The following is a 24,390-nucleotide window of genomic DNA, read 5'->3' as shown; positions in this document are numbered from 1 at the left end:
TGAACCAAACTTCTGACATCGGTATTAACCCGAGTTAGGGAGTGCAGGACATTCCAGACCATAATCTATTTATCCAATGTCACTCCTCAGTCAACTCACCAGCAGAGATCCTCACATAAGTCAATTTTGCCTCTCCCCACAGTACCAAGACTGGCAAAACTCATCCTAAGGAGAAAGGTCAGGTTGAAATGCAGTCAGCACAAGGGATTCCAACTAAGGGATCTACAATGCCAATGATAATTAAAATTGCTGTGGAGTTGAATAAAATTGCAATACATCAATATAACTGAAACCACATAGAAAAGTTAGGCAAGACATTTTCAGCAGTGTCAGAGAGAGTGTTGACAAGTGTTTGTGGGGCACTGAAGATTTAAAAAGGAAAACAGTTAAGAGCACTGTATGCACACATGCAAGGGTGGTTGCCAAAATATTAGCTAATTTTTTATTAGTAGAGATTTTGTGAAACGTGATCCAATTTTATAAGTTGGTTCAATTACTGGACTACTCACTGCAAGTAATAAACTGAGCTTAAGTTTTTAGCTGCCTCAGAATTACACTAATTCTAGTGACAGTTGCATGTTGCATTTTTCTTGTGTAAACAGCCACAAAAGCAGATACACATTTAGTCTGTTACTATTTCTCCTCTCCTCCCCCGCTTTCCTTAGAAACTGTTCATCTAGGATTGACCTCTAGCAAAGAAAATGGGGTAAGGGCAGGCTACAGACATCTTCACAAACATTACCAGTCAATAGAATTGGATGCAACAAGGTAAAATGAACTGTAGGTTTTTTCATCCTCAAATTTTCTCTCCTGAAGGCGCCAAATCTTGATGGGATACAGTTTCACAGGAGCTGGCAACACCATTGTTCTTCACATGAGCCTAAATTGTATCAGGCTATTTGACTGTAGAGGGCAACGAAGCCCTATTCTGTCCCCACCCATTGTATACTTTCCAGCTGCAATTACTGGCTAGCAGACAGGAACAGAAACCCTGGCTCACTGTTTCCTGGGCTGGGGAAAGAGAACAATGAAGCAATATTTTACCACCTACACTGACATTTTTATTAATTTAGTACAAATGGTTAACTGGGCCAAGGTTCTCAACTGTCTCAGAACAATGCAAGATCCCAGACCAATTGTAGCAACTGGTGCCCTTGTTGAGAAAACCCAGTAACACAGACTGCAAATAAAATCCGGTATCTTACGGTCTGTATGGCTTTATGCTATAATGGATGATTCCTTTACCCAATAGGCCTTTAGGAAAACTTCAAATTATAGCTTTTTTATCCTTCCCTCGCCTCTGCATCAAACGTGTTGGAACCTTTTCTAACTCAAGATATTCCTTTGGGATGGCAGTAAAATAGTGAAAAATTCATCCCAACTGTGACGAGTTTGATTGACCAGCTTGAATGAAGGCAACCTTTGAATTCAGGTTGCAACCACTTAAGTCAGATAGCATGAGAATTACTAGGATATGGACAACTCCTTCTTCTAACATTACCACATCAGCTAAGCTCAATAGTGAACCACAATAGCCAGAGTAATATTAAACATTTCAAATGTGCAACAGGTTAAAAAAATCATAGGTCAATCTCTATTGCACCTGGTATCTTCAGAAAAGTGAAACTACTGCTCCTAACACTATTTTTCTTTGTAATACAAAATGACTCAAGTATTTTCCCTAGTGCATGAAATTTAAAAGTCCTATAGTCACTGGTTTAAGTGTGTCTGGAAAAAAACTGTATTTAACTCGGTACAGAACAAGTGAAAATAGGGCTAAAGTTACCAAGAAAGCATAGCAGGCTCCAATGAATTCAGTACTCCCACAAAACAGCATGCTGTCAAAAGTGAACTACACAAAGGCAGGTAAATGCTAAGTGGATGAAACTGGTAAATATTGTTCATCTGTGGTACGGTAAGGCAGGGACTTAATAATAATGCAACTGAATAAATCTTTGAACTGTAGTCACTCTTCAGCTACCTTTTTCAAAGTCTGCAAAGACAAAATAGGACTCATTCCAACTTCTGGCGCTGTTCTCTTACACAGTCACTTATGCCATATAAATGAAAGTGTTTATGTCCAACTCATCCCTTCTAATATATTTGTGCTCTATCAGCCATTCAATTTGTTCTTTGATCATTTTTTTCTGTGGCAAGAACATATTTTTCAGTATTTCTACAAGTTCTGTCTGGAGCTGAGCATTTGTGATTTTTTTCCGCATCTTCATGATTTGTATGATCGCTTCCTGGAAATTAAAACAAAAAGGAATCAAAATTTCAAACAGTAGATCAATTTACATAATAGCCTCTGGTATTTTCCCTGTTCTTAAAAATGAAAACAAACAAACTTTCCTAGCTTTTAAATTGAAAGTTTTATTTAAGCAATTAAACATTAGTACAGAATACTTTATATACTATATAATTTATTTTCAGTATACCGACAAAAGTGAATACTCCTTTTAAAAACTCTGTCACAAACCTGAAGATAATAAAATAATTGATGGTATTCAAAATTTACGGCACATAATATTAACATATAGGGCCCAAGTTTCAACACGATAAAAAACGGGCGCCCCTCCGAGCTGGGCGCCCGTTTTTCGCGCCTAAAAAAAACCTCGCGATTCTGGAGAGCCCTGCAGCTCCTTGTCTGTTTGGCGTGGCGCCCATGGGGGGCGGAGCCTATACTCGCGCCGATTTTGTCAGTGGGAGGGGGCGGGTACTATTTAAATTAGTTTTTTTCCTGCCGGCATCGCTGCGCGTGCGCGTTGGAGCGTTCGCGCACGCGCAGTGTGAAGGAAACATTGGCACTCGGCCATTTTTGTAGTTCTTTGTAGCTGTTTAGTTTAACATTTTTTAATAAAAGCACATTGCCATCAGCACAGAAAAGGCTGCAGGAAGCCTCAGAAAGTTGAGGCAGCCGTTTCCCGACGACCTCCCCCCCTTTTGCCGTCGGGAAATGGCTCCTCAATTTCTGAGGCTTCCTGCGGCCTTCTGTCTCCTTCCCTCCCTCCCTCCCGCCGGCCGTGTGGAACGGCTTCCTTCCCCCCCCGCGTTCGGTTCTCTCCCTCCCTCCCTCCCGCGTTCGGTCGGCGTTCGGTTCTCTCCCTCCCTCCCTCCCGTGTTCGGTCGGCGGTCGGTTCCCTCCCTCCCTCCCGCGTTCGGTCGGCGGTCGGTTCCCTCCCTCCCTCCCACGTTCGGTCGGCGGTCGTTTCCCTCCCTCCCTCCCGCGTTCGGTCGGCGGTCGGTTCACTCCCTCCCTCCCGCGTTCGGTCGGCGGTCGTTTCCCTCCCTCCCTCCCGCGTTCGGTCGGCGGTCGGTTCACTCCCTCCCTCCCGCGTTCGGTCGGCGGTCGGTTCACTCCCTCCCTCCCGCGTTCGGTCGGCGGTCGTTTCCCTCCCTCCCTCCCGCGTTCGGTCGGCGGTCGGTTCACTCCCTCCCTCCCGCGTTCGGTCGGCGGTCGGTTCACTCCCTCCCTCCCGCGTTCGGTCGGCGGTCGGTTCACTCCCTCCCTCCCGCGTTCGGTCGGCGGTCGGTTCCCTCCCTCCCTCCCGCGTTCGGGAACGGCTGCCTCGTTTTGTGAGGCTTGCTGCAGCATTCTTCCTGGCTGAAGCACTTTCACACAGGTAGGAAGATGGTTTATTTAATCTTTTCTTTGCTTATAAATGTTTATTCAGGTTGGATTTATTTGTATGAGTATAAATAAGGATTTATTGTAGAATTTAATGACTTCCCTCCCCCCCCCCACCTCGTTTTCTTTCATTTCGTTCTGGACGTTTAATTTGTAACCTGCGCCTGATTTTTTAATGTGTAGAACAGGTTTTTTCAGTTCTACAAAAATCTTCACTTGCTCCATTCTAACTTAGTTTGGAGTACGTTTTCACTGTGGAAACTTTCAAATCAGGAGTCAGTGGCCGGACATGCCCCCTTTTGAAGAAAAAATTCTGTTCCAAAGTAGAACTGTTCTAACTGACTAGAACTGCAGAAAAAAAAATGTGGAGAATTGCGATTTCTAAGATAGTCCGTTCTCCACCAGTTGCTCCTAAAAATCAGGCGCAAATCATGTGGAAACTTGGGCCCATAGTAAGTAGCTACTGTATCAACATCAATTCAGCATCAGGCTGATAAAGAACAAACCTGCACTTATATAGCACCCCATCATATTTCTTAAGCGTTTCAAAGTGCTTCACAGGTAGTGAATTACTTTGAAGTGCAGTCACTGTTCTGAAGTAAAGACAGTAGCCATTTTGCCCACTAAGATTCCACAAATAACAATGAGATAAATAACCAATTATGATGAAAGATCAATCTGAAAATTAACTCGGTTTCTCTCGCCACAGATGCTGCCTGACCTGCTAAGTGTTTCCAGCGTTTTCTGTTTTTGTTTCCAGCATCCACAGTATTTTGCTTTTGTGGACCAAATAATCTGTTTTTGATGTTGTTGGTTGAAGGAAGAGAGCTGGCCAGAACACCAGAAGAACAACCGTCAGCCATGGCTCAGTTGGTAGCAGGCTTGCTGCTGCTGAGTCAGAAGGTTCAAATCCTACTCCAGAGAGTCGAGCATAAAAGTTTCGGCCGACTCTCCATTGCAGTACTGAGGGAGTGCTGCACTGTCTGAGGTGCCATCTTTCAGAGGAGATGTTAAACCACAGGGATACATCATCTTTCTCAGGTGGATGTAAAAGATCCCATGGCACAATTTTGAAAGGGAGCAGGGGAGTTATCCCAGGTCTCCTGGATAATAGCTATCCCTCAATCAACATCACCAAACATAGATTATCTGATATTTAACACATTGCTGTTTGTGCTATATAAATGCAAGTCTTTCTTTTCCTTTGAATAGTGCCATACAATCTTTAGCATCCACCTGAACCAATGGAACAGGCCTATAGGGTCTTTAACATCTCATCTGAAAGACATTAGCACCAAAAATGCAACACACCCTCATTACTGTATTGAAGTATCGGCCTAAAATAAATGCTCAAATCCTGTAGTGTTTGAATCCACAACCATTTAGCTCAGAGGCAAGAATGTTACCAACTAAGCAAATTTGCTAAAGGAGTTAAAAGATGAGAAAATAATCTTCACCCCAAATGTAATATACACCATTCCGAGGGGAGAGCAGCTAAAGACCAATTGAGACATTCATTCCAAGCTTTCCTTGTGATCTTCACAAACAGAGAAGGGGTTTTGTGCTCCTTTGAGACTCACTGTGTGCAAGAGGGTAAATTTCCCATCAGCTGAAAGAGTCCAGTCTATGATTGTTCAACATTTGATTGGGCTAAGGGGCCAGTTGCCAGAGTACTTTTCAGAATCTTAACAACAATGATGATCACAACTGGGTAAAGATCATTAAATTAAAATCTGCAGCTAATTTTTTACCAAAGGAAGAGGAAACCTAAACAAATTGGTCAGTGATTAAATATTGATGTTTGCATTTCCCCGTAAGTTTTTGCTAATTTTTGGCTACCTGTAGAATGTGAATTTCCTCAATTAGCACAAGAAGCTCTGAAGCTGCTCATTCCCTTAAGTCTAGCCAGCACTAAGAATCACAATTCAACAGACGATGATCTCAACGTGGGGAGTAATCAGACCCTCTACATTGGCTCAACAACATCGGATAGAAAACTTGTGCAAAGCTAAGAAATAAACTCACGCATCCCACTGATGGAAATGTAAGCTATGCATATTCAATTTTTAAATGATGCTGTAGTGTCATATGGGCTGGAAAGTTCAGTACGTTTATATTGGGGCCAATTTTACATTAAAGGAGCTGTGGGTTTTCCAACTAATTTGGGAGTGGTATGGGGAGACACACACAAAGAGGGCAAACTACCACAAAGTTTGAGAATCCTTGCTTTTATACTTGCTTTAGACCAATATGATGAAGTTGTTCATTCAAATCCATCAGGCCGTAAAAAACTTGCAGCAGCTGTCTCAAAATAGCCATTATTATCATCATCATCATCATAGGCAGTCCCTCAGAATCAGGAAGACCTGCTTCCACTCCTGAAGTGAGTTCTTTGGTGGCTGAACAGTCCAATACAAGAGCCACAGACTTTGTCACAGGTGGGACAGATAGTTGTTGAGGGAAGGGGTGGGTGGGACTGGTTTGCCGCATGCTCTTTCCGTTGCCTGCGCTTGATTTCTACATGCTCTCGGCGTTGAGACTCGAGGTGCTTAGCGCCCTCCCGGATGCACTTCCTCCACTTAGGACGGTCTTTGGCCAGGGACTCCCAGGTGTCAATGGGGATGTCGCACTTTATCAGAGAGGCTTTGAGGGTGTCCTTGTAATGTTTCAGCTGCCCACCTTTGGCTCGTTTGCCATGAAGGAGCTCCGAGTAGAGCACTTGCTTTGGGAGTCTCGTGTCTGGCATGCGAACTATGTGGCCTGCCCAGAGGAGCTGATCAAGTGTGGTCAGTGCTTCAATGCTGGCCTGGACGAGGACGCTGATGTTGGTGCATCTGTCCTCCCAGGGGATTTGCAGTCATTATTATATATATTATTTGAATGACATCAGTAACACTTAAGCATATATGTAAATTATCAGGGAGCTCATAAGTCACAACTGATTTGAATGAGCTGAATTGGAACATGCCAAGTACAAGAACTGGTAAGAATCTAAGATGGTTGTGCCGAGTAGGACTATATATAAAAAGTAGTTTACTTTGGAGTTTGTGGAAATTCTTACATTGAGAAAAACAAACAAGAGGAAGAAAATGATTTCAATGTAAAGTAATATGTGTAACAGGTGTGAAACAAAATACATTTCTGTTTAAAGTATCCTTATGGTTCTCTTTCTGGTAAATTCTGGTGCGCCATTAGGGGAGACTAGAGGCTTCCCACCGAGTGGGAGATTTATCCCTATGGATGAACAAGCTCTTCTCATATTTCCTATTAGTCAGATCAAGACGAGAAGCCAAACCCCCTCAGTCATGTAACGGCAAAGAGGAAATTTACTGCTGTGGGCCAAGTTACTTTGCATTTCTCCTCCTTTTAGATTCTCCATTCTTTGATTGAGGGCACATATGTGCAAATAGCACTTGTCGAGATCCCTTGCAATACCACTCTAGAACAGCTTTTCGGTAGCTCATGTAGTCCTCCCTAACACCATCCACATCTTCTGATGACACAGAATTTGGTCTCTGCTCCAATATGGAAAACAACATATACAAATCCATATCTTACTACCACCTGGCCAAGCACAAGGAGATCAATATGTGTGGTGTCCAAACGAAAATACTTTGATGAGTGGAGAGAGAGAAATAACTTCCATCCCTTTTCTTTCCCCTTCTGAAGGGCTTTGATCTCCCTTCGCTGCTGCCACCACCCCCCCACCCCCACCCCCCTTCCAGGGCATGGCTCCATGTGGGTCAGGCACCTCCAAGACCATGCCCAAATAACCATTCTTTGTGAACCCTGATTGAATAACTTACCAGTATTCTCTACCACCAGAAACATCATAGCCTTCCTCACCCAATGTTCCCACATGCATGCAATTCTATGGTCATTTATGTGTGCACTTAAATTTCTAATACGTGTTGCCAGTGGGCAAGTCTCCCTGCCTTGAGTGTAAAGGCAGAAAATTATCCCTTACATTTCAACATACACATTTTTAACTATTAATTAAATTAATCACAACAAATGTTAATAAGAGTTTAAAAGAGTCAAGAGTTTATACTCATTAAATTATACCTGTGTGCGTAATATTCTCAGCTGGACTATTCCTTCATTTTCTTCTTCTCTCATTCTTTCTGTGGTTAGCTGTAATCTTCCAATTAAATTAATCTTTCCCCTCTTCTGAACTTTGCTGTTCTTGCTGGAAGACAGATATGCATGCCATTGAAATATAGAGTTCTTATGTTTTTCTTTGGGATGGAAGGCGGGGGGGAGGTGGAAGGGAGGGTTTCTGACATTACTTATATAACACAAAGAAAAAAAATCAGTGATATCTAATGAGGATACTTGAAATAATCCTTTGCCAAATAACAGCATTTTTACAAGGCAAGGTATACATAATATTTTCACCTCTTAAAAATGATTCACATTTATAACTTACTGCCTCCTGGGCCTCCTAAAAACCCAAGAGCTCACTATGGCAAGCACTGCTTCCTCTTAACTGCAGCCCACTGTGGCAGGATGACCACACACCCCCATCTGGTTGATGCCAATTTTGACAGTACGGAAGACAGCCCAGCCGAAGAAAATCAAGCACGCTTCAAGGATGAACCACAAGAATTTCTTTGAAAACTGGTGCTTATTTCAGGCCATCTGCTAGCAACTAGTGTTCACATAGGTCATACACCAAGATTCTGAAGCATGCTCCACCACACCGGAGTTGGGTAACTCAAAGCTCTGGTACCAGTCAACCCATAAAACACCGAAAGCAGGCAACCGTTCCATATATTGACTGATCTTTGAGGAACTGTCCAATGTCAGTCCTAAATTTCCCTTTCACTAGATTGAGCCTGTTTCCCACATGTCCAGATTTGCCTTTCTATGCTGTAGTCTTACAACACTAAGTTGTCCTTAAAGGCTGATTACCCTAAATATCACCAGTCTTTCTTATAACTCAGTTCCCTGACACTAGTGAGTCAAGTCTCAAATTTTCTCTGCATTACCTTCGGGCTTTAATGTCTCCTTTGTGTCTTGGTGACCAGAATTGAGAAGTGCTCATGGTAATAGTCGGAGCTGAATACTGTACTGTTTCATGATGACTTCCTCAAACTTGCATTCTATCAAAGTGTATAAGATTATGAGGGGGCTTGACAAGGTGGATTCAGAGAGGGTGTTTCCACTGATGGGGGAGACTAGAACTAGAGGGCATGATCTTAGAGTAAAGGGCCGCCCATTTAAAACGGAGATGAGGAGAAATTTCTTCTCTCAGAGGATTGTAAATCTGTGGAATTTGCTGCCTCAGAGAGCTGTGGAAGCTGAGACATTGAATAAATTTAAGACAGAAAGACAGTTTCTTAAACGATAAGAGGTAATGGGGAGCGGGCAGAGAAGTGGAGCTGAGTCCATGATCAGATTAGCCATGATCTTATTGAATGGCAGAGCAGGCTCAAGGGGCCGTATGGCCTACTCCTGGTTCCTTTTTCTTAGGTTCTTATGTACTGTTTCAGCTACATAGTCCAACATTTTATTTGCTGTTGATTCTTGCTCCGTAGTGATTAAACAGGTTGAGCAAAATCTTTTATTTCCCTTTTCAACTTCACCCTTAGATGCTTTGACACCATTACAAACAATATATGCAAGTACGAGACACAATAGCAGGTTAAATATTGTAAGTCCTGATCCTCTGCCTCATTCCCCACACCCCAAAAGAAATTGATATCATCTTTGAATTTGACTAGTTTGTATTGAGTTTCTGAATCCAGGTTAATGTAAATTAGAAACACTAGCTAGGGCTAGACTTTCCACTATGATCGCTATCACCCAAAAGTAGGCGATATTTCCAGCCTTTCGCCTTTTTCATTTGGGTGATAGTCTTAGTGAGGTGAAATGGACCTTAGAGATGTATTGAGTTGTGTAAGGCTGGCGTCCATAGCAACGGCCGTTCTGCTCATATGCGTTTTTTTCCAGCAAATAATTTTTCCTGCGATTCGGGAGTTCAGGGGGCATGCTCAGAAGACAAAGACAGGGAGAGCGAGAAGGAAGGTGAAAAGAAGTCTGTGCAGGGTGCAAAATGTCCAACCACGAATCTAGCGATTGTAGCAGCAGGAGCTTTCAGGGAGAAGGAGGGCGAAAGCCTTCTCTGATGAGGTTCTGGTTAATGAAGTTGAAAATCGGTGGGGCCAATTAACCCGGGGTGGGCGTGGGAAACCTCCCCCCACCCCCCCAATATATCAAAAAGTATGGGGCGATATCGCCGCCCTAATCTCATCAGTAGTCCACAATAGGCGCAAGGCAGACCAGTGACGCAAGCAGTGGAACAGTCTCATTGCATTGGCAAGAGTAAGTGTTCAATTATTAAATTTTAAAATGTAATGATGCACTGACTCATTAATTAGAATGTAAATCTGATGGATTGTAATTAAACTAGGTAATCTTGGGTAGCTTCCCTTCTAAGATTTGGACTGGGGTCAGAACCTGCGCCCTTTAAGTCTAATTTTGCTGAGATACCTTACATTTAATCAACAGCATTAATTATTATTTAAAGGCTTTGATCGAAAATTGTGGCCAAAGGAATGACTGGAAATGGACAGACTGCAAACATTTGGCATTTCTGCCACTTTAGTTTAGGAGAATTCTTGTGTGTTGTGAGCAAGTCTTTAACTTGGGCACTGTCTCCTTTTTGGTTACGTTGGTGGATGGGACACGACTGAGCGCCGAGGGGTCCGGTCACCTTTACTGTGTGAGTCTCTCTGGCTGCTGTCACTCAGTGACCCAGCCTGGACTGGGGAAGAGCTGCCCAGGCTCACTGTCTGCTCTGGGACACTTTGGGACATTAGCTCCAGCCACACTGAGGTCTCCGAGCACAGTCCTGTCATTGCCGAGCTCACCAGTGGTCCTGATTTTCCTCCTCCCCACCCCAGGGGACCTCCAGCGATTCAAATAAACCGCCTACCTCCCCTCAAGCGCCAAATGGCACGGCCTGTGGATGGGGCCTTTCCTGGAGATTGTACACGAGATGTTTGGTGTCAAGCATTAGTTCATAAATATGATCTTATTAAATATTTTCTCTGAACGTAGATGTTCTAACCATGCATCCATTGTGGATACAATCCGTATTAGCATATAACATTAACGATGAATAGCATATGGGGTGACTAATTGTGGATTACAATATCTGTTGTGTTTCCATAATAGTACCGAGTCAATTTGCTTATGCTATGCTCTTGTCACGTTTGCAGAGGAAGGTATCAAAGAATAATGCCGAGCGAGGCTGACCAGAGGGCCTGAGCTGCACCCTCTCACTGACCTGGAAGAACATGCCGCAGCATTAGTGGGCACCCATAATCGTTCTGCCACACTTGGTGGTGCAGATCCCGTTGTTGCGCCATGTGAGTAATGTGTAAAGCAATGGTAAACCAGTGGTAATTTAAAGGCATTTAATTATATGAATGATGTAATGTTATGCATGCAGTTTCTGCACTCTTCTGTACTCTCATGTTAATCATATGGAACGTCTCTCGTTCACATTTATTGCAGTAGTGTTGCTCCTCGTATATATGCTAGTGCAGCGCAAACATTTTCATGTCTCTCCTTCTCTTCTAATAACCTCAATTATGTTTTCCAGCTCCACAGGTGCAACGGGAGGCCCCTACACCAACGGCTTCTGTCTGGGGCTTATGCGGTGGGGGGGGGGGGGGGCTCATGAGCCAGCTGCAAAGCCATAATCTTTATCCCCCAGCATTCAACCGTGACCTTGTGGCTGACCTTTAAACAGGTCAGGGACAGTGCTCTCACACAAGATGTGCACATCATGGATGCTCCCTGGAAAATTTGCATTTATGCCATGATTATTTGCTTGTGGTCGACAACGAGCTGCATGTTAAGGGAGTGGAATCCCTTTCGGTTCCGAAACACCTCTATATATTATAAAGGTGCTCGCAGGGCAATGTGCGTGTAGTTTATTACTCCCTGCACCTTGGGGAAGTTTGCTATTCTCAAGAAACCCAAAGCCCCCTCAGTCTGTGCCTCTCTGGTCATAGGGAAGTTTATAAAGTCCATCCTGTATGCGTAAAGGGCTTCAGTCACCTGTTGAATGCAGCAATGTGTGGCGTGCTGAGAGATACCGCAAATGTTGCAAGCTGAGGCTTGAAAGGAGCCCGATGCGTAGAAGGAAAGTGCCACAGTAATCTTAACCTCAATGGGCAGTGCGGTCCTGATAGTGCTAGGTAGGCTGCAGATCTCCCTTAATTAGCTGGTATATCTCACTGATGATCTCCTTTCGGAATCGCAGCCTTCTAACACACGTGTTATCGGACAAGTCCAGGTATGAGCGCTTATCCCTGTAAATGCGTTGGGTGTAACGTCTCCTCCTCATGAGCAATCTTACTGGGCACATAATGCTCTTCAATAAACCTTCTCTCATCTCTATTCTGTAGCATGTTATTAGTCATCAATAGTGGTTGAGAAATTACAGGCCACATCACGAGAAATGCCCTTAATATTTGTCCTCAACAAATACAAATGCGATTAGATGATTGGCAAGAGTCAAAAACGCCCTTAAAAGTCTCTCACAAATTGCTTCTCCTAACAAGCACTTCAAGCAGCCTTTTATTAAAGATCCTCCAAGTTACAAAATGGTGTCCGTTGTGCTGAATTAAGGTCAGGTGATTGCAGCTTTTCTTCAGCGTCTTTTTGGGCCAGCGATCATTTGGGCGAAATGCCGAAAGTAGCGCTCGGCAATCATCTGGGCGATAGTCGGGCGCTAGTTTCCATTACAGGTGCAGCGCCCCGAATCCGTAACCCTTGGGACCGAAGCCGTTCTGGATTTTGCGTTTTGCCGGATTCTGGAACGTCTTTCTAACGTCACGAATCCGGAAACATCCGAGCCCAGGTTCGGGTATTTCCGAATTTCAGAAGGTCAGAAAGGGGAAGGGGTGGGGGTGCTCGTCGATGAGCTGTTCATAGAAACATCGAAAATAGGTGCAGGAGTAGGCCATTCGGCCCTTCAAGCCTGCACCACCATTCAATAAGATTATGGCTGGTCATTCACCTCAGTACCCCTTTCCTGCTTTCTCTCCATACCCCTTGATCCCTTTAGCCATAAGGGCCATATCTAACTCCCTCTTGAATATATCCAACGAACTGGCATCAACAACTCTCTGTGGTAGAGAATTCCACAGGTTAACAACTCTCTGAGTGAAGCGATTTTTCCTCATCTCGGTCTTAAATGGCTTACCCCTTATCCTTAGACTGTGTCCCCTGGTTCTGGATTTCCCCAACATCGGGAACATTCTTCCTGCATCTAACCTGTCCAGTCCCATCAGAATGCTATATGTTTCTATGAGATCCCCTCTCATCCTTCTAAACTCCAGTGAATACAGGCCCAGTCGATCCAGTCTCTCCTTATAGGTCAATCCTGCCATCCCAGGAATCAGTCTGGTGAACCTTCGCTACACTCCCTCAATAGCAAGAACGTCCTTCCTCAGATTAGGAGATCAAAACTGAACACAATATTCCAGGTGAGGCCTCACCAAGGCCCTGTACAACTGCAGTAAGACCTCCCTGCTCCTATACTCAAATCCCCTAGCTATGAAGGCCAACATGCCATTTACCTTCTTCACTGCCTGCTGGGCCTGCATGCCAACCTTCAATGACTGATGTACCATGACATCCAGGTCTTGTTGCACCTCCCCTTTTCCTAATCTGCAGCCATTCAGGTAATATTCTGCCTTCCTGTTTTTGCCGCCAAAGTGGATAACCTCACATTTATCCACATTATACTGCATCTGCCATGCATTTGCCCACTCACCTAACCTGTCCAAGTCACCCTGCAGCCTCTTAGCATCCTCCTCACAGCTCACACCGCCACCCAGTTTAGTGTCATCTCAATTCCTTCGTTTAATCATTGATGTATATTGTAAATAGCTGGGGTCTCAGCACTGAGCCCTGCGGCACCCCTGCCATTCTGAAAAGGATCAGTTTATCCCGACTCTCTGCTTCCTGTCTGCCAACCAGTTCTCTATCCACGTCAATACATTACCCCCAATACCATGTCACTGGGCAGGGGGCCGCCCTGCCGAGGAACAGTGGGGAGGGGGGGCGAGGGCTGAGCAACAGAGGTTCTCGCGGGGCCCACCGAGGAGGACCTGATCGGGCGGGACCCTGCCGCTGTGGAGGGGTTCCATGTCTGGGCTGAGGTAGGTGGTGTCCGGCAGCCGAGGTAAAGGGGAGGGAGGGGTGAAGTTGGGCCGGGGCGAGGTTGGACTATGCAAAGTCGGGCTGTGTGAAGTCATGGCAAAGTCAGGGCAAGTGAAGTCGGGCCGGGGCGAAGTCGGTTCGCCGAGACGGGGGGAGTCCGGATTTCAGAACATTTTCTGGTTTCCCGACGACCCCGCCACGGATCGGCCCGATGTCTGGATTCCGGATTTTGTAGGTCGAACCTGTATAACCAGGCCTTACACGAGAATGACGTCGTATTTTTTTTTTTTAAATAGCGATGCAGCTCATTCCTGTGTGCTGAAAGTTGCGCCGGCAATAAATGGCTATAATCAGGCGCTAGTTTCCATTTTTCACCAATCTCAGCGCTTATATGGGCACTAAATGACCGATGATATGCCGAAAGTCTAGCTCTAGGAATTCTAGCACCAATCCTGGGAGCACTCCACTCAGCAGTTCCCTCAATCCCAACATATTTCCTTTAAACATCTGATCCTTTAACAAATTTCTTACCCATTCCAAATTTTAAAAATTCCCACCACTTTGAATGTCAAATGCTTATTGGAAGTCAAAGTATACCATGTTTTAGGGCTTTCCCGTCTACACGGGGTGTCACTTCTTCAATGATGTCAAAAGTTGGTCAGATAGAATCTCCCCTGAATCAATGTTGTCTGCTGTTTATTAGGTTAATCCTTATGTTTTATCCTGTTAAATTGATTTAATTATTTTATGGTATTGATTTAAGACCAATGTTAGTCAACGTCTTTTGAAAATGGGCCTGTTTCCAATCTACTGGGATTTTCTGAGTCCCTCATAAATGGTGGCCAATACCACATGTTACCTCTTATCTCTCTTTGTTCTTGGGAATAAGCATCATCCACACTGAAGATTTATTTGTTTTAAGCCCGTTTATGCTGTCTAGGATAGCCATGTCATTTATGTCAGACATTAATTCTACTTGGATTATCATTTTCTTTGGGGGAAAAAGTGGATAGAGCGAAGTTTCTTGTATCTTCCCTAATGAATACTTGGAAGAAGTAATAATTTATTATAGTAGCTACTTTATACACATCAAGTTCAGTACAATTATGGGCCCAAAAATTGTGGTCCTGGTATAACTAGAGTACGCCACGAACCTGCAAAAATATGCAACGACCTGATGGGGGCCCTCCTTCGCAATCGTGTTGTCTGATGCTGCATGCCGGAAGGCAGCGTAATGGTTCACGGATCCCAGGGGTGCAGCCTGTGTGGAAGCATACCTGGGATCACGTGGACCTGGTCCTCCAATCAGGAAACAGAATTGGATTTTACATCATTTCAGAATGGAATCCCATAATCAGATTTAATTACAATTAGGAGTGGAATTTAATTCCTAATTAGCTTCATTCCACCAACTTCAGTAATCTTAGTTCTGTTAGTAAAAATTTAATTTTGCTGATAATTATCAACATCATTAAAATTCCAATCTTTGCAGCAAGAAAAACTAATTTGATACAATTAAACTATCCGATTTCTGAGATGAAAATGATTAAAACATACCCGACGTATTCCCTTTTTCGTACGTTTTGCTGGGCAGTTGGTGGGCAAATAGCCCAACTCTGCGACAACAATTGGTTTTTCTTTGGCTGTGCGGATGATCTGTTAACGCGTACATAGACACTGCAAGTTCGAATTTAGTGCATGTGCAAATCCCGAACTTGCAGGCCATTTCAAAGGCAGTATGACGCCGCATTCAGAGTACGCAGTCATAGCCACTGTAAATTCTGGCCCAATTATCTTTTAGCGCCCTCGTCTCTTCTGACTGCCATCTTGTGCTTAAAGTAGTGAAATAATTTCTAACTGTTATGTTTTGCATCTGCAGCTATACTATTTTCCAGGTTGACCTTTCAGGCACTCTTAACATATTTCTACATGTTGCCATATTTGTTATAGTGAACCATTTTAACTTTCTCCCTACAGGATTTGTAAAGTCAGATTTTTGACACATTCCATTTCAGTTTGATCTGTTAATGAATTATGGCGCTGCTTGTTAATGCTAGGTATGTATCAGGTGAATTTATAATAGGGAACAAAGAAATGCCAGGCCAGTCCAGTTGAACAAATACTTTGATTGTGTCTTCACGAAGGAAGACACAAATAACCTTCCGGAAATACTAGGGGACCGAGGGTCTAGTGAGAAGGAGGAACTGAAGGAAATCCTTATTAGGCGGGAAATTGTGTTAGGGAAATTGATGGGATTGAATGCCGATAAATCCTCGGGGCCCGATAGTCTGCATTCCAGAGTACTTAAGGAAGTGGCCCTAGAAATAGCGGATGCATTGGTGATCATTTTCCAACAGTCTATCGACTCTCGATCAGTTCCTATGGACTGGAGGGTAGCTCATGTAACACCACTTTTTAAAGAAAAAGGAGGGAGAGAAAAAATGAGTAATTATAGACCGGTTAGCCTGACATCAGTAGTGGGGAAATTGTTGGAATTAATTATTAAAGATGAAATAGCAGCACATTTGGAAAGCAGTGACAGGATCGGTCCAAGTCAGCATGGATTTATGAAAGGGAAATCATGCTCGACAAATCTTCTAGAATTTTTTGAGGATGTAACTAGTAGAGTGGACAAGGGAGAACCAGTAGATGTGGTGTATTTGGACTTTCAAAAGGCTTTTGACAAGGTCCCACACAAGAGATTGGCGTGCAAAATTAAAGCACATGGTATTAGGGGTAATGTACTGACATGGAGAACTGGTTGGCAGACAGGAAGGAGAGAGTCGGGATATATGGGTCCTTTTCAGAATGGCAGGCAGTGACTAGTGGAGTGCCGCAGGGCTCAGTGCTGGGACCCCAGCTATTTACAATGATTTAGATGAAGGAATTGAGTGTAATATCTCCAAGTTTGCAGATGACACCAAGCTGGGTGGCGGTGTGAGCTGTGAGGAGGACGCCAAGAGGCTGCAGGGTGACTTGGACAGGTTAGGTGAATGGGCAAATGCATGGCAGATGCAGGATAATGTGGATAAATGTGAGGTTATCCACTTTGGGGCAAAAACCCGAAGGCAGAATATCTGAATGGTGGCAGATTAGGAAAAGGGGAGGTGCAACGAGACCTGGGTGTCATGGTACATCAGTCATTGAAAGCTGGCATGCAGGTACAGCAGACGGTGAAGGAGGAAAATAGTATGTTGGCCTTCATAGCTAGGGGATTTGAGTATAAGAGCAGGGAGGTCTTACTGCAGTTGTACAGGACCTTGCTTGGTGAGGCCTCACCTGGAATATTGTGTTCAGTTTTGGTCTCCTAATCTGAGGAAGGATGTTTTTGCTATTGAGGGAGTGCAGCGAAGGTTCACCAGACTGATTCCCGGGATGGCTGGACTGACATATGAGGAGAGACTGGATCAACTGGGCCTGTATTCACTGGAATTTAAAAGGATGAGAGGGGATCTCATAGAAACATATAAAATTCTGACAGGACTGGACAGGTCAGATGCAGGAAGAATGTTCCCGATGTTGGGGTAGTCCAGAACCAGAGGACACAGTCTAAGGATAAGGGGTAAGCCATTTAGGACTGAGATGAGGATAAACTTCTTCACTCGGAGAGTTGTTAACCTGTGGAATTCCCTACCGCAGAGAGTTCCAGTTCGTTGGATTTATTCAAGAGGGAATTAGATATGGCCCTTACGGCTAAAGGGATCAAGGGGTATGGAGAAAAAGCAGGAAAGGGGTACTGAGGTGAATGATCAGCCATGATCTTACTGAATGGTGGTGCAGGCTCGAAGGGCCGTATGGCCTACTCCTGCACCTATTTTCTATGTATTGTATGTTTCTATGTTATCCTGCATCAGCATTATGCCTTTAAATGTCTTCCGCTTCCATACGGAAATATTGTTAAATGAATTCTCCCCAACTAATCTGTTTAAGCTTTTCTGTCATTTCTTTTTCCTCTTGCTCTCTCCCAAGTTAAAAGAAGAAACAGCCGCGCATACAATGTTCCACCTAACTGGATCGCTCAAAGCTAGTTTTCCAGTAGCCACATTCTAGTAGCATTCATAAAGCTGGACTTGACACGATTTGCCATAGAGGATGCTACAGCCTGCACTATGCATTGGTTTCTCCGGATATAAAACTTTCTGGTCCCAAAACGTTAATACATTTACACTTCTCTGTAGATGCGACAAAAAAATCTATCATTTTGAATATCACTGATAAACCCATTTTAAAAAGCTATGAGAGCAAAAGAAAAACAAGATGGATGCATAGAATGAAAACAAAATTTAGCTGGTTGAAAAATTAATTTAGGTTGTAAGAAATTGCAGCTCTAATAACTAAAAATAAACATGATTTGAAAAACACTATTAACACTTACATTAATGAGAAGTCCTGGTTCACTGAGAAAAGAGTGCCTTCTGTGAAGTCTTTGGGTGAGCTGACCTGAGGTTCATGGAGTAAAACCTGACGTTTCAATTTTGGAAAAGCTACAAGAGACTTTTGAAACAAAAACAGAACCAGTAAGACTCACTGTCCCACCGATATGTAATACGGGCGTCCAAATTATCAATGGATTGTCCAGAGATTCCCCCCCCTTTACCTTCCCATCCACAAATACATAGAAACCTCATAAATGTCATAATACATTTATTGGACAAAAAAGCAGAAAAACCTTGCACTTGTAATATCAAGGTGTTTCCACAGAAGTGAAGACAAGCAATAATAGAAGGAGGTGAATAAAGGCATGGTCAACGAGGTGTGTTTTTGAGAGGCTTCTAAAGATGGCGAGAGCTTTAAAGAGAGTTCCAGAACGTCGGTCAAGACACTTAAAGCCACTGCCATCGAATATGGAACAAATGGAGGAGGTGCACACTGGAACAGAGCTGGGAAAGTGCAACAGTTGGATGGGCAAGGCTGTGGAGGGATTTGTAAATGAGGACTTTGATTTCAACGTGAAATAAAAACTGCGAATGCTGGAAATAAACAGCAATTCAGTCAGCACCTGTGAAGAGAGACAGCAGGTTATAATGTTTTGGGTATATACCCCTCATCAAAGCCTGTCTTTTCTTTTTACAAATACTAACCAATCTGCTGTGCATTTCCAGCATTTTCTGTTTCATTTTAGATATCCAGCATTTGCAGCTTTTCCTTTTTATTTTACACTTTGAATTTAACGTGTTGCGGTTGCGGAGCCAATGGAAAACAGAACTAATAGGTTTATTACTGGATAAGATGTAAGTGGCAGAGTTTTGCATGAGTTAGAATTCATTCAAGTGACGATGTGGCGTCTGGAGATTCAGCAAGCAGCCAGAGAAGGGAAGAGGATGGAATGGGGGTTTATGTGCAAGGTTTCAGGATGGCTTTGGCGAGCTGAAATGGAGAAAGTTCTGGATCATCCACAACCATATAAACAACCAGACAGCACAGCATTTGCCATGTCATCAACGTAGCTGGTGGGAAAGTAGAACTGGTGTCACCAGCATATATATGGATGCTGACGCCATGCTTACAGATGTTGTCACTGAAGGACAGCATATAAACTAGGAAGAGGAGCAGATTAGGATGCAACTTTGGGATAAAAACAGAAAATGCTAGAAATCTCAGCAGGTCAGGCAGCAGCTATGGAAAGAAAGCTGAGTTAATGTTTCGGGTCGATGACCCTTCATCAGAACTGGAGAGTGTTCGGAAAGAACAGATTCTTAACAAGCACTAAAAGGGGATGGGAAGAAAGAGCAAAAGGGAAGGTCTGAGATAGGTTGGAAGACAGGATAGATTAGAGACACAAAAGGGATGATGGCCCAAATTCAATAACTAACTTTGGGACAATCCCAAGGTGACCAGGACAGGAGGAGATCTGTTTTTTTTAAAAATGGGACAGTGGAGCGGAACCAAGCAAACGCAGTGCCACAGAGAAAGATAGAATGGTCAACTGCGTCAAACTCTGCAGGTAGAGGGATTTTTAAAAAAATCTCAAATTCTTGACCAGCATATCATTCAAAGACAAATAAATAGGTGACAGGCAGCCATCAAATCGAGATTCACAGCTCTCATGGTGAAGGGTCACATGTACACCATCTTAGTTACAGCATTGTTCATACAGCTAGAGGTTTTAAATCTGCAAAAATCTATTATTTAAATTTTACATACAGGCAAAACAATCAGGCTGAAAAGGGCTAGATGCTACAATTTACTTTCTGCTGCCAGACGATATTCTCTATGCATCAGCACTGAAAGCTTGGAGGGATCAGGGCCAAAATAATACATCAAAGGCCTATCTGGGCAGTCTCAACGCTCCTCCAAAATGAAGGCCTGTTTTTTGGGGGGATACTGAATTGCTGATCTCTTAAATTATTTTTTAGGAGCAGATGACCTCAGGACAAAGTACAATGCCAGTGAAATAGAAAGACCTGTACACAATCATTGATTGCAAATTTTTATCACTGGGATGTCTGATGGTTTATTGTTATGCTATATATATCTGAAGTAGACAGATCTTTTATAAAAGAGGTGCAGCCAGCAAGGATGATAGACAAAATCAATTTTGTTTGAATTATCATCGGCTTCCCCCCACCCACCTCAGCCTATCTACTGCCAAAACCTTTATCATTGCCTTTTTCACCTCCAGATTCAATTACTGTAATGCTCTCATAACTAGCTTCCCATCCTCCACAAACTTTAGCTCATCCAAAACTCTGCTCACCATATCCTATATCATAGAAGTCCCATTTGCCCATCACACCCATTCCTCATGAACATTAAATGGTTCCCAATCCCCAACACCTTCAATTTAAAATTCTCAACTTTGTGCTTAAATCCCATAATGGCCACATATCCCCCCCCACCCCCATCTCTCTAACCTCTGCCAGCCCTAAACTCTCCCTTCCTCTTACCATGCCCTCTTCCTCTCCCCCAACCCCACCCTCTCCCTTCCTTCCTATACCTTTGGTGGCTGTACTTTCAACCGCCTCGGTCCCATTTTTTTGGAATTCCACCCTAAAACCCATCTCCCTATCCTCTTTCAAGATCCTTCTTCAAACCTCATCTCTAAACTAATTTTTGGTCACCCCTCCTACTTTCTTCAATAGATTGGTGTTTGTTTTCCTTATGCCTTTGTGAAGCACCTGGAACATTTTTTCCAAGCTAAAAGATGCTGTATAAATTTAAGTTATTGTTGTATTGAACTTTTACAAGCAGGTCTCCCGCCTACTTCCTCAAATGTGAAAGGATGCATGATATTTGGAAGAAAAAAAAAGTAGTGCAAGAGAAAACAATTGTTAAGGAAAGTAACTTACCCATAATGTCCTCCTAAGTTCTGCATCTGGTAGTTCAGTTGCTAATTTTAGATTTTCAAAACTAATCTTTTCTCTCGGTCTTTGGTTCCAGGCAAACAGTACTGCCAACTGAAATGTGGTAACCTCTAAATCATACTGGCCAACCTCATTTTTGAAAGTTATCTGTTTGGGGAAAAAAATTATCCCGTTACTGTATGGTGTATTGTAGCTTGCATTATTATTCGCTGCATGACAAAGTGCAAAATACTAAATCAAATAAAACTGAATTATTATTTTTTATATTTGTGAAAAAACACTGACTTTTGTCTTTATGCAGATTTAATTTCCTTAGGAACAACACTTTTCAATAGTAAGTAGAGATCAAGAGTTGTGTAGGAGCTTCTCAATTTGCTCTCTAGCTGTCTTTCAAATGTTAAAATGTTTATAATATTTATTACTCAAATGTTTGGCTTACAGTCAACACTATCATCATCATAGGCAGTCCCTCGGAATCGAGGAAGACTTGCCACCACTCGCAAAGTGAGTTCTTTGGTGGCTGAACAGTCCAATACGAGAGCCACAGACCCTATTACAGGTGGGACAGACATTTGTCGAGGGAAGAGGTGGGTGGGGTTGGTTTGCCGCGCAATCCTTCCGCTGTCCGCACTTGACCTCTTCACGCTCTTTGCATTGAGACTCGAAGAGCTCAATGCCCTCCCAGATGCACTTTCTCCACCTCGGGCGGTCTTCGGCCATGGTCTCCCAGGTGTCAGTGGTGATGTCGCACTTTACCAGGGAGGCTTTGAGGGTGTGCTTGTAACGCTTCCGCTGCCCATCTTTGGCTCGTTTACCATGAAGGAGCTCTGCATAAAACATTTGCTTTGGGAGTCTCGTATCTGGCATGCGAACTATGTGGCCTGCCCAGCGAAGCTGATCGAGTGTAGTCGGTGCTTCAATACTGGGGATGTTAACCTGGACGAGGACACTGATGTTGGTACAATTTGCAGGATCTTGCGGAGTCACCATTGGTGATATATCTCCAGTGACTTGAGGTGCCTTCTATACATCGTCCATGCCTCAGATCCATATAGGAGGGCGGGTATTACTACAGCATTATAGACCATGAGCTTGGTGGTAGATTTGAGGGCCTGGTCTTCAAACACTCTTTTCCTCAGACGGCCAAAGGCTGCGCTGGCGCACTGGAGGAGATTTTGAATCTTCGCATCAATATCTGCCTTTATTGATAAGAGGCTCCCGAGTTATGGGAAATGGTCCACGTTGTCGAGGGCCGTGCCGGGAATCTTGATAATTGGAGGGCAGTGCTGTGCAGCGGGGACAGGCTGGTGGAGGACCTTTGTTTTACGGATGTTAAGCGTAAGGCCCATGCTTTCATATGCCTCAGTGAATACATTGACTATATCCTGTGGTTCAGCCTCAGAATGTGCGCAGACTCGGGCATCGTCTGCGTACTGCAGCTCAACGATAGAGGTTGGGGTGATCTTGGATGTGGCCTGGAGGCGGCGTAGGTTAAACAGCTTCTCACTGGTTCTGTAGGTTAGTTCCACTCCAGCGGGGAGCTTGTTGATTGTGAGGTGGAGCATGGCGGCAAGGAAGATTGGGAAGAGGGTTGGAGCGATGACGTAGCCCTGTTTGACCCCGGTCCGGACTTAATCTTAACTAGACTATTTCAACTCTAAGTCATGTCCACTTCTGTACTAAAAATAAAGCCAATAGATCAGCTTGTGGCGAATAACAGAAGCCCAGTGGGCTACTATCTGGAGAGGTTTTTTTACTGCCAATTTACCCCCCTTTTCCTCTCCTGATTGCATGAATGACTGCTTAGGCACAATTCCACCAACGCCAGGTGCCCTTCACTACCTCGCATAAATGGCCATTCTTCATGCTAGTCTAGCCAGTCAATTCTGGCAGGCTCTTCGATTATTTGAGGGGGTACCACAACTGAGCCTGATCCTGTCATCATCACACATTCACATGTGCACTCTCCAGCAGGAGTCACTGGATAGCAAACCAAAATTCCAGCTCTGTCATACCATCAAAGTGCAAAAGAGACAGAATACTATCAGCTGAGGCAGCATTCATTTAAAAATCTGCAAAAAATCTACAATATAAATACGAATCATCTCAGTCTGGTTGAGCTCATGAGGAAGGAGTCATTAACATGCTAAAAAACAGTCAGAACATCACTCAAATATATTCGAATTTCTATTTACATATTTTCAAAAGCAAATATAATTTCCCAAATGGCTTAAATCCAGCCTAAGTATCACACTAATTAAAAATAAACACTCACCCAGATTCTGCCAAATGTGAGCCAACTTGGAGATTTTTTTAATATAAACTGGCTATTTAAAAACATGCTTACCCATTAGTTTCATTATCGGCAGTCCCTCGGAATCGAGGAAGACTTGCTTCCACTCTATAAATGAGTTCGGAGGTGACTGAACAGTTCAATACGAGAACCACAGTCCCTGTCACAGGTGGGACAGACAATCGTTGTGGGAAAGGGTGGGTGGGACTGGTTTGCAACACGCTCTTTCCGCTGCCTGCGCTTGGTTCCTGCATGCTCTCGGCGATGAGACTCGAGGTGCTCGGCGCCTTCCCGGATGCACTTCCTCCACTTATGGCGGTTTTGGCCAGGGCCTCCCAGATGTCGGTGGGAATGCTGCACTTTATCAAGGAGGCTTTGAGGGTGTGCTTGAAACATTTCCTCTGCCCGCCATTAGCTCGTTTGCCGTGAAAGAGTTCCGAGTAAAGCACTTGCTTTGGGAGTTTCGTGTCAGGCATGCGAACAATGTGGCCTGCTCAGCGGAGCTGATTGAAGCACTGACCATGCTCAATGCTGAGAATGTTGGCCGGTCAAGGATGCTAACGTTGGTGCGTCTGCCTCCCAGGGGATTTGCAGGATCTTGCGGAGACATCGTTGGTGGTATTGCTAAATACAAGACCACCCCAAACTCTGTCGTCGAGCTACAGTATTTGGACGACGCCTGCGACTGCGCACACAGAGGCTGAACTCCAAGTCATAGTCAACATATTCACTGAGGCGTACAAAAGAATGGGCCTTGCACTAAACATCTATAAGACAAAGGTCCTCCACCAGCCTGTCCTCGCCGCACAGCACTGCCCCCCAGTCATCAAGATCCACGGCGTGGCCCTGGACAACGTGGACCACTTCCCATACCTCGAGAGCCTCTTTTGAACAAGGGCAGATATTAACGAGATTCAACACTGCCGCCAGTCGGCCGCCCGAGGAAAAGATTGTTCGAAGACGAGGCCCTCAAATCTGCC

The 24,390-nt window shown here is 44.0% G+C and overlaps 1 protein-coding gene across 1 annotated transcript in view; it reads right to left on the bottom strand.

The window, feature by feature from the left end:
• LOC139275129 (cullin-5) overlaps positions 1-24,390 on the bottom strand; it is an 89,636-nt gene continuing 65,246 nt past the window's right edge. The window contains exons 16-19 of the mRNA XM_070892171.1: positions 21,103-21,264; positions 18,189-18,307; positions 7,694-7,817; positions 1-2,246 (exon numbers count right to left, since the gene is read on the bottom strand). Coding sequence (XP_070748272.1) covers positions 2,052-2,246; positions 7,694-7,817; positions 18,189-18,307; positions 21,103-21,264 — 600 coding nt within the window. The 3' untranslated portion in view covers positions 1-2,051. The remainder of the gene's footprint in view (positions 2,247-7,693; positions 7,818-18,188; positions 18,308-21,102; positions 21,265-24,390) is intronic.

The sequence above is a fragment of the Pristiophorus japonicus genome, chromosome 10 (assembly GCF_044704955.1).
Source record: "Pristiophorus japonicus isolate sPriJap1 chromosome 10, sPriJap1.hap1, whole genome shotgun sequence".
In the NCBI taxonomy this organism is placed as follows: domain Eukaryota; kingdom Metazoa; phylum Chordata; class Chondrichthyes; family Pristiophoridae; genus Pristiophorus; species Pristiophorus japonicus.
The sequence above is the reverse complement of the archived record's forward strand: the minus strand, read 5'-3'. Positions and strand labels throughout refer to the sequence as shown.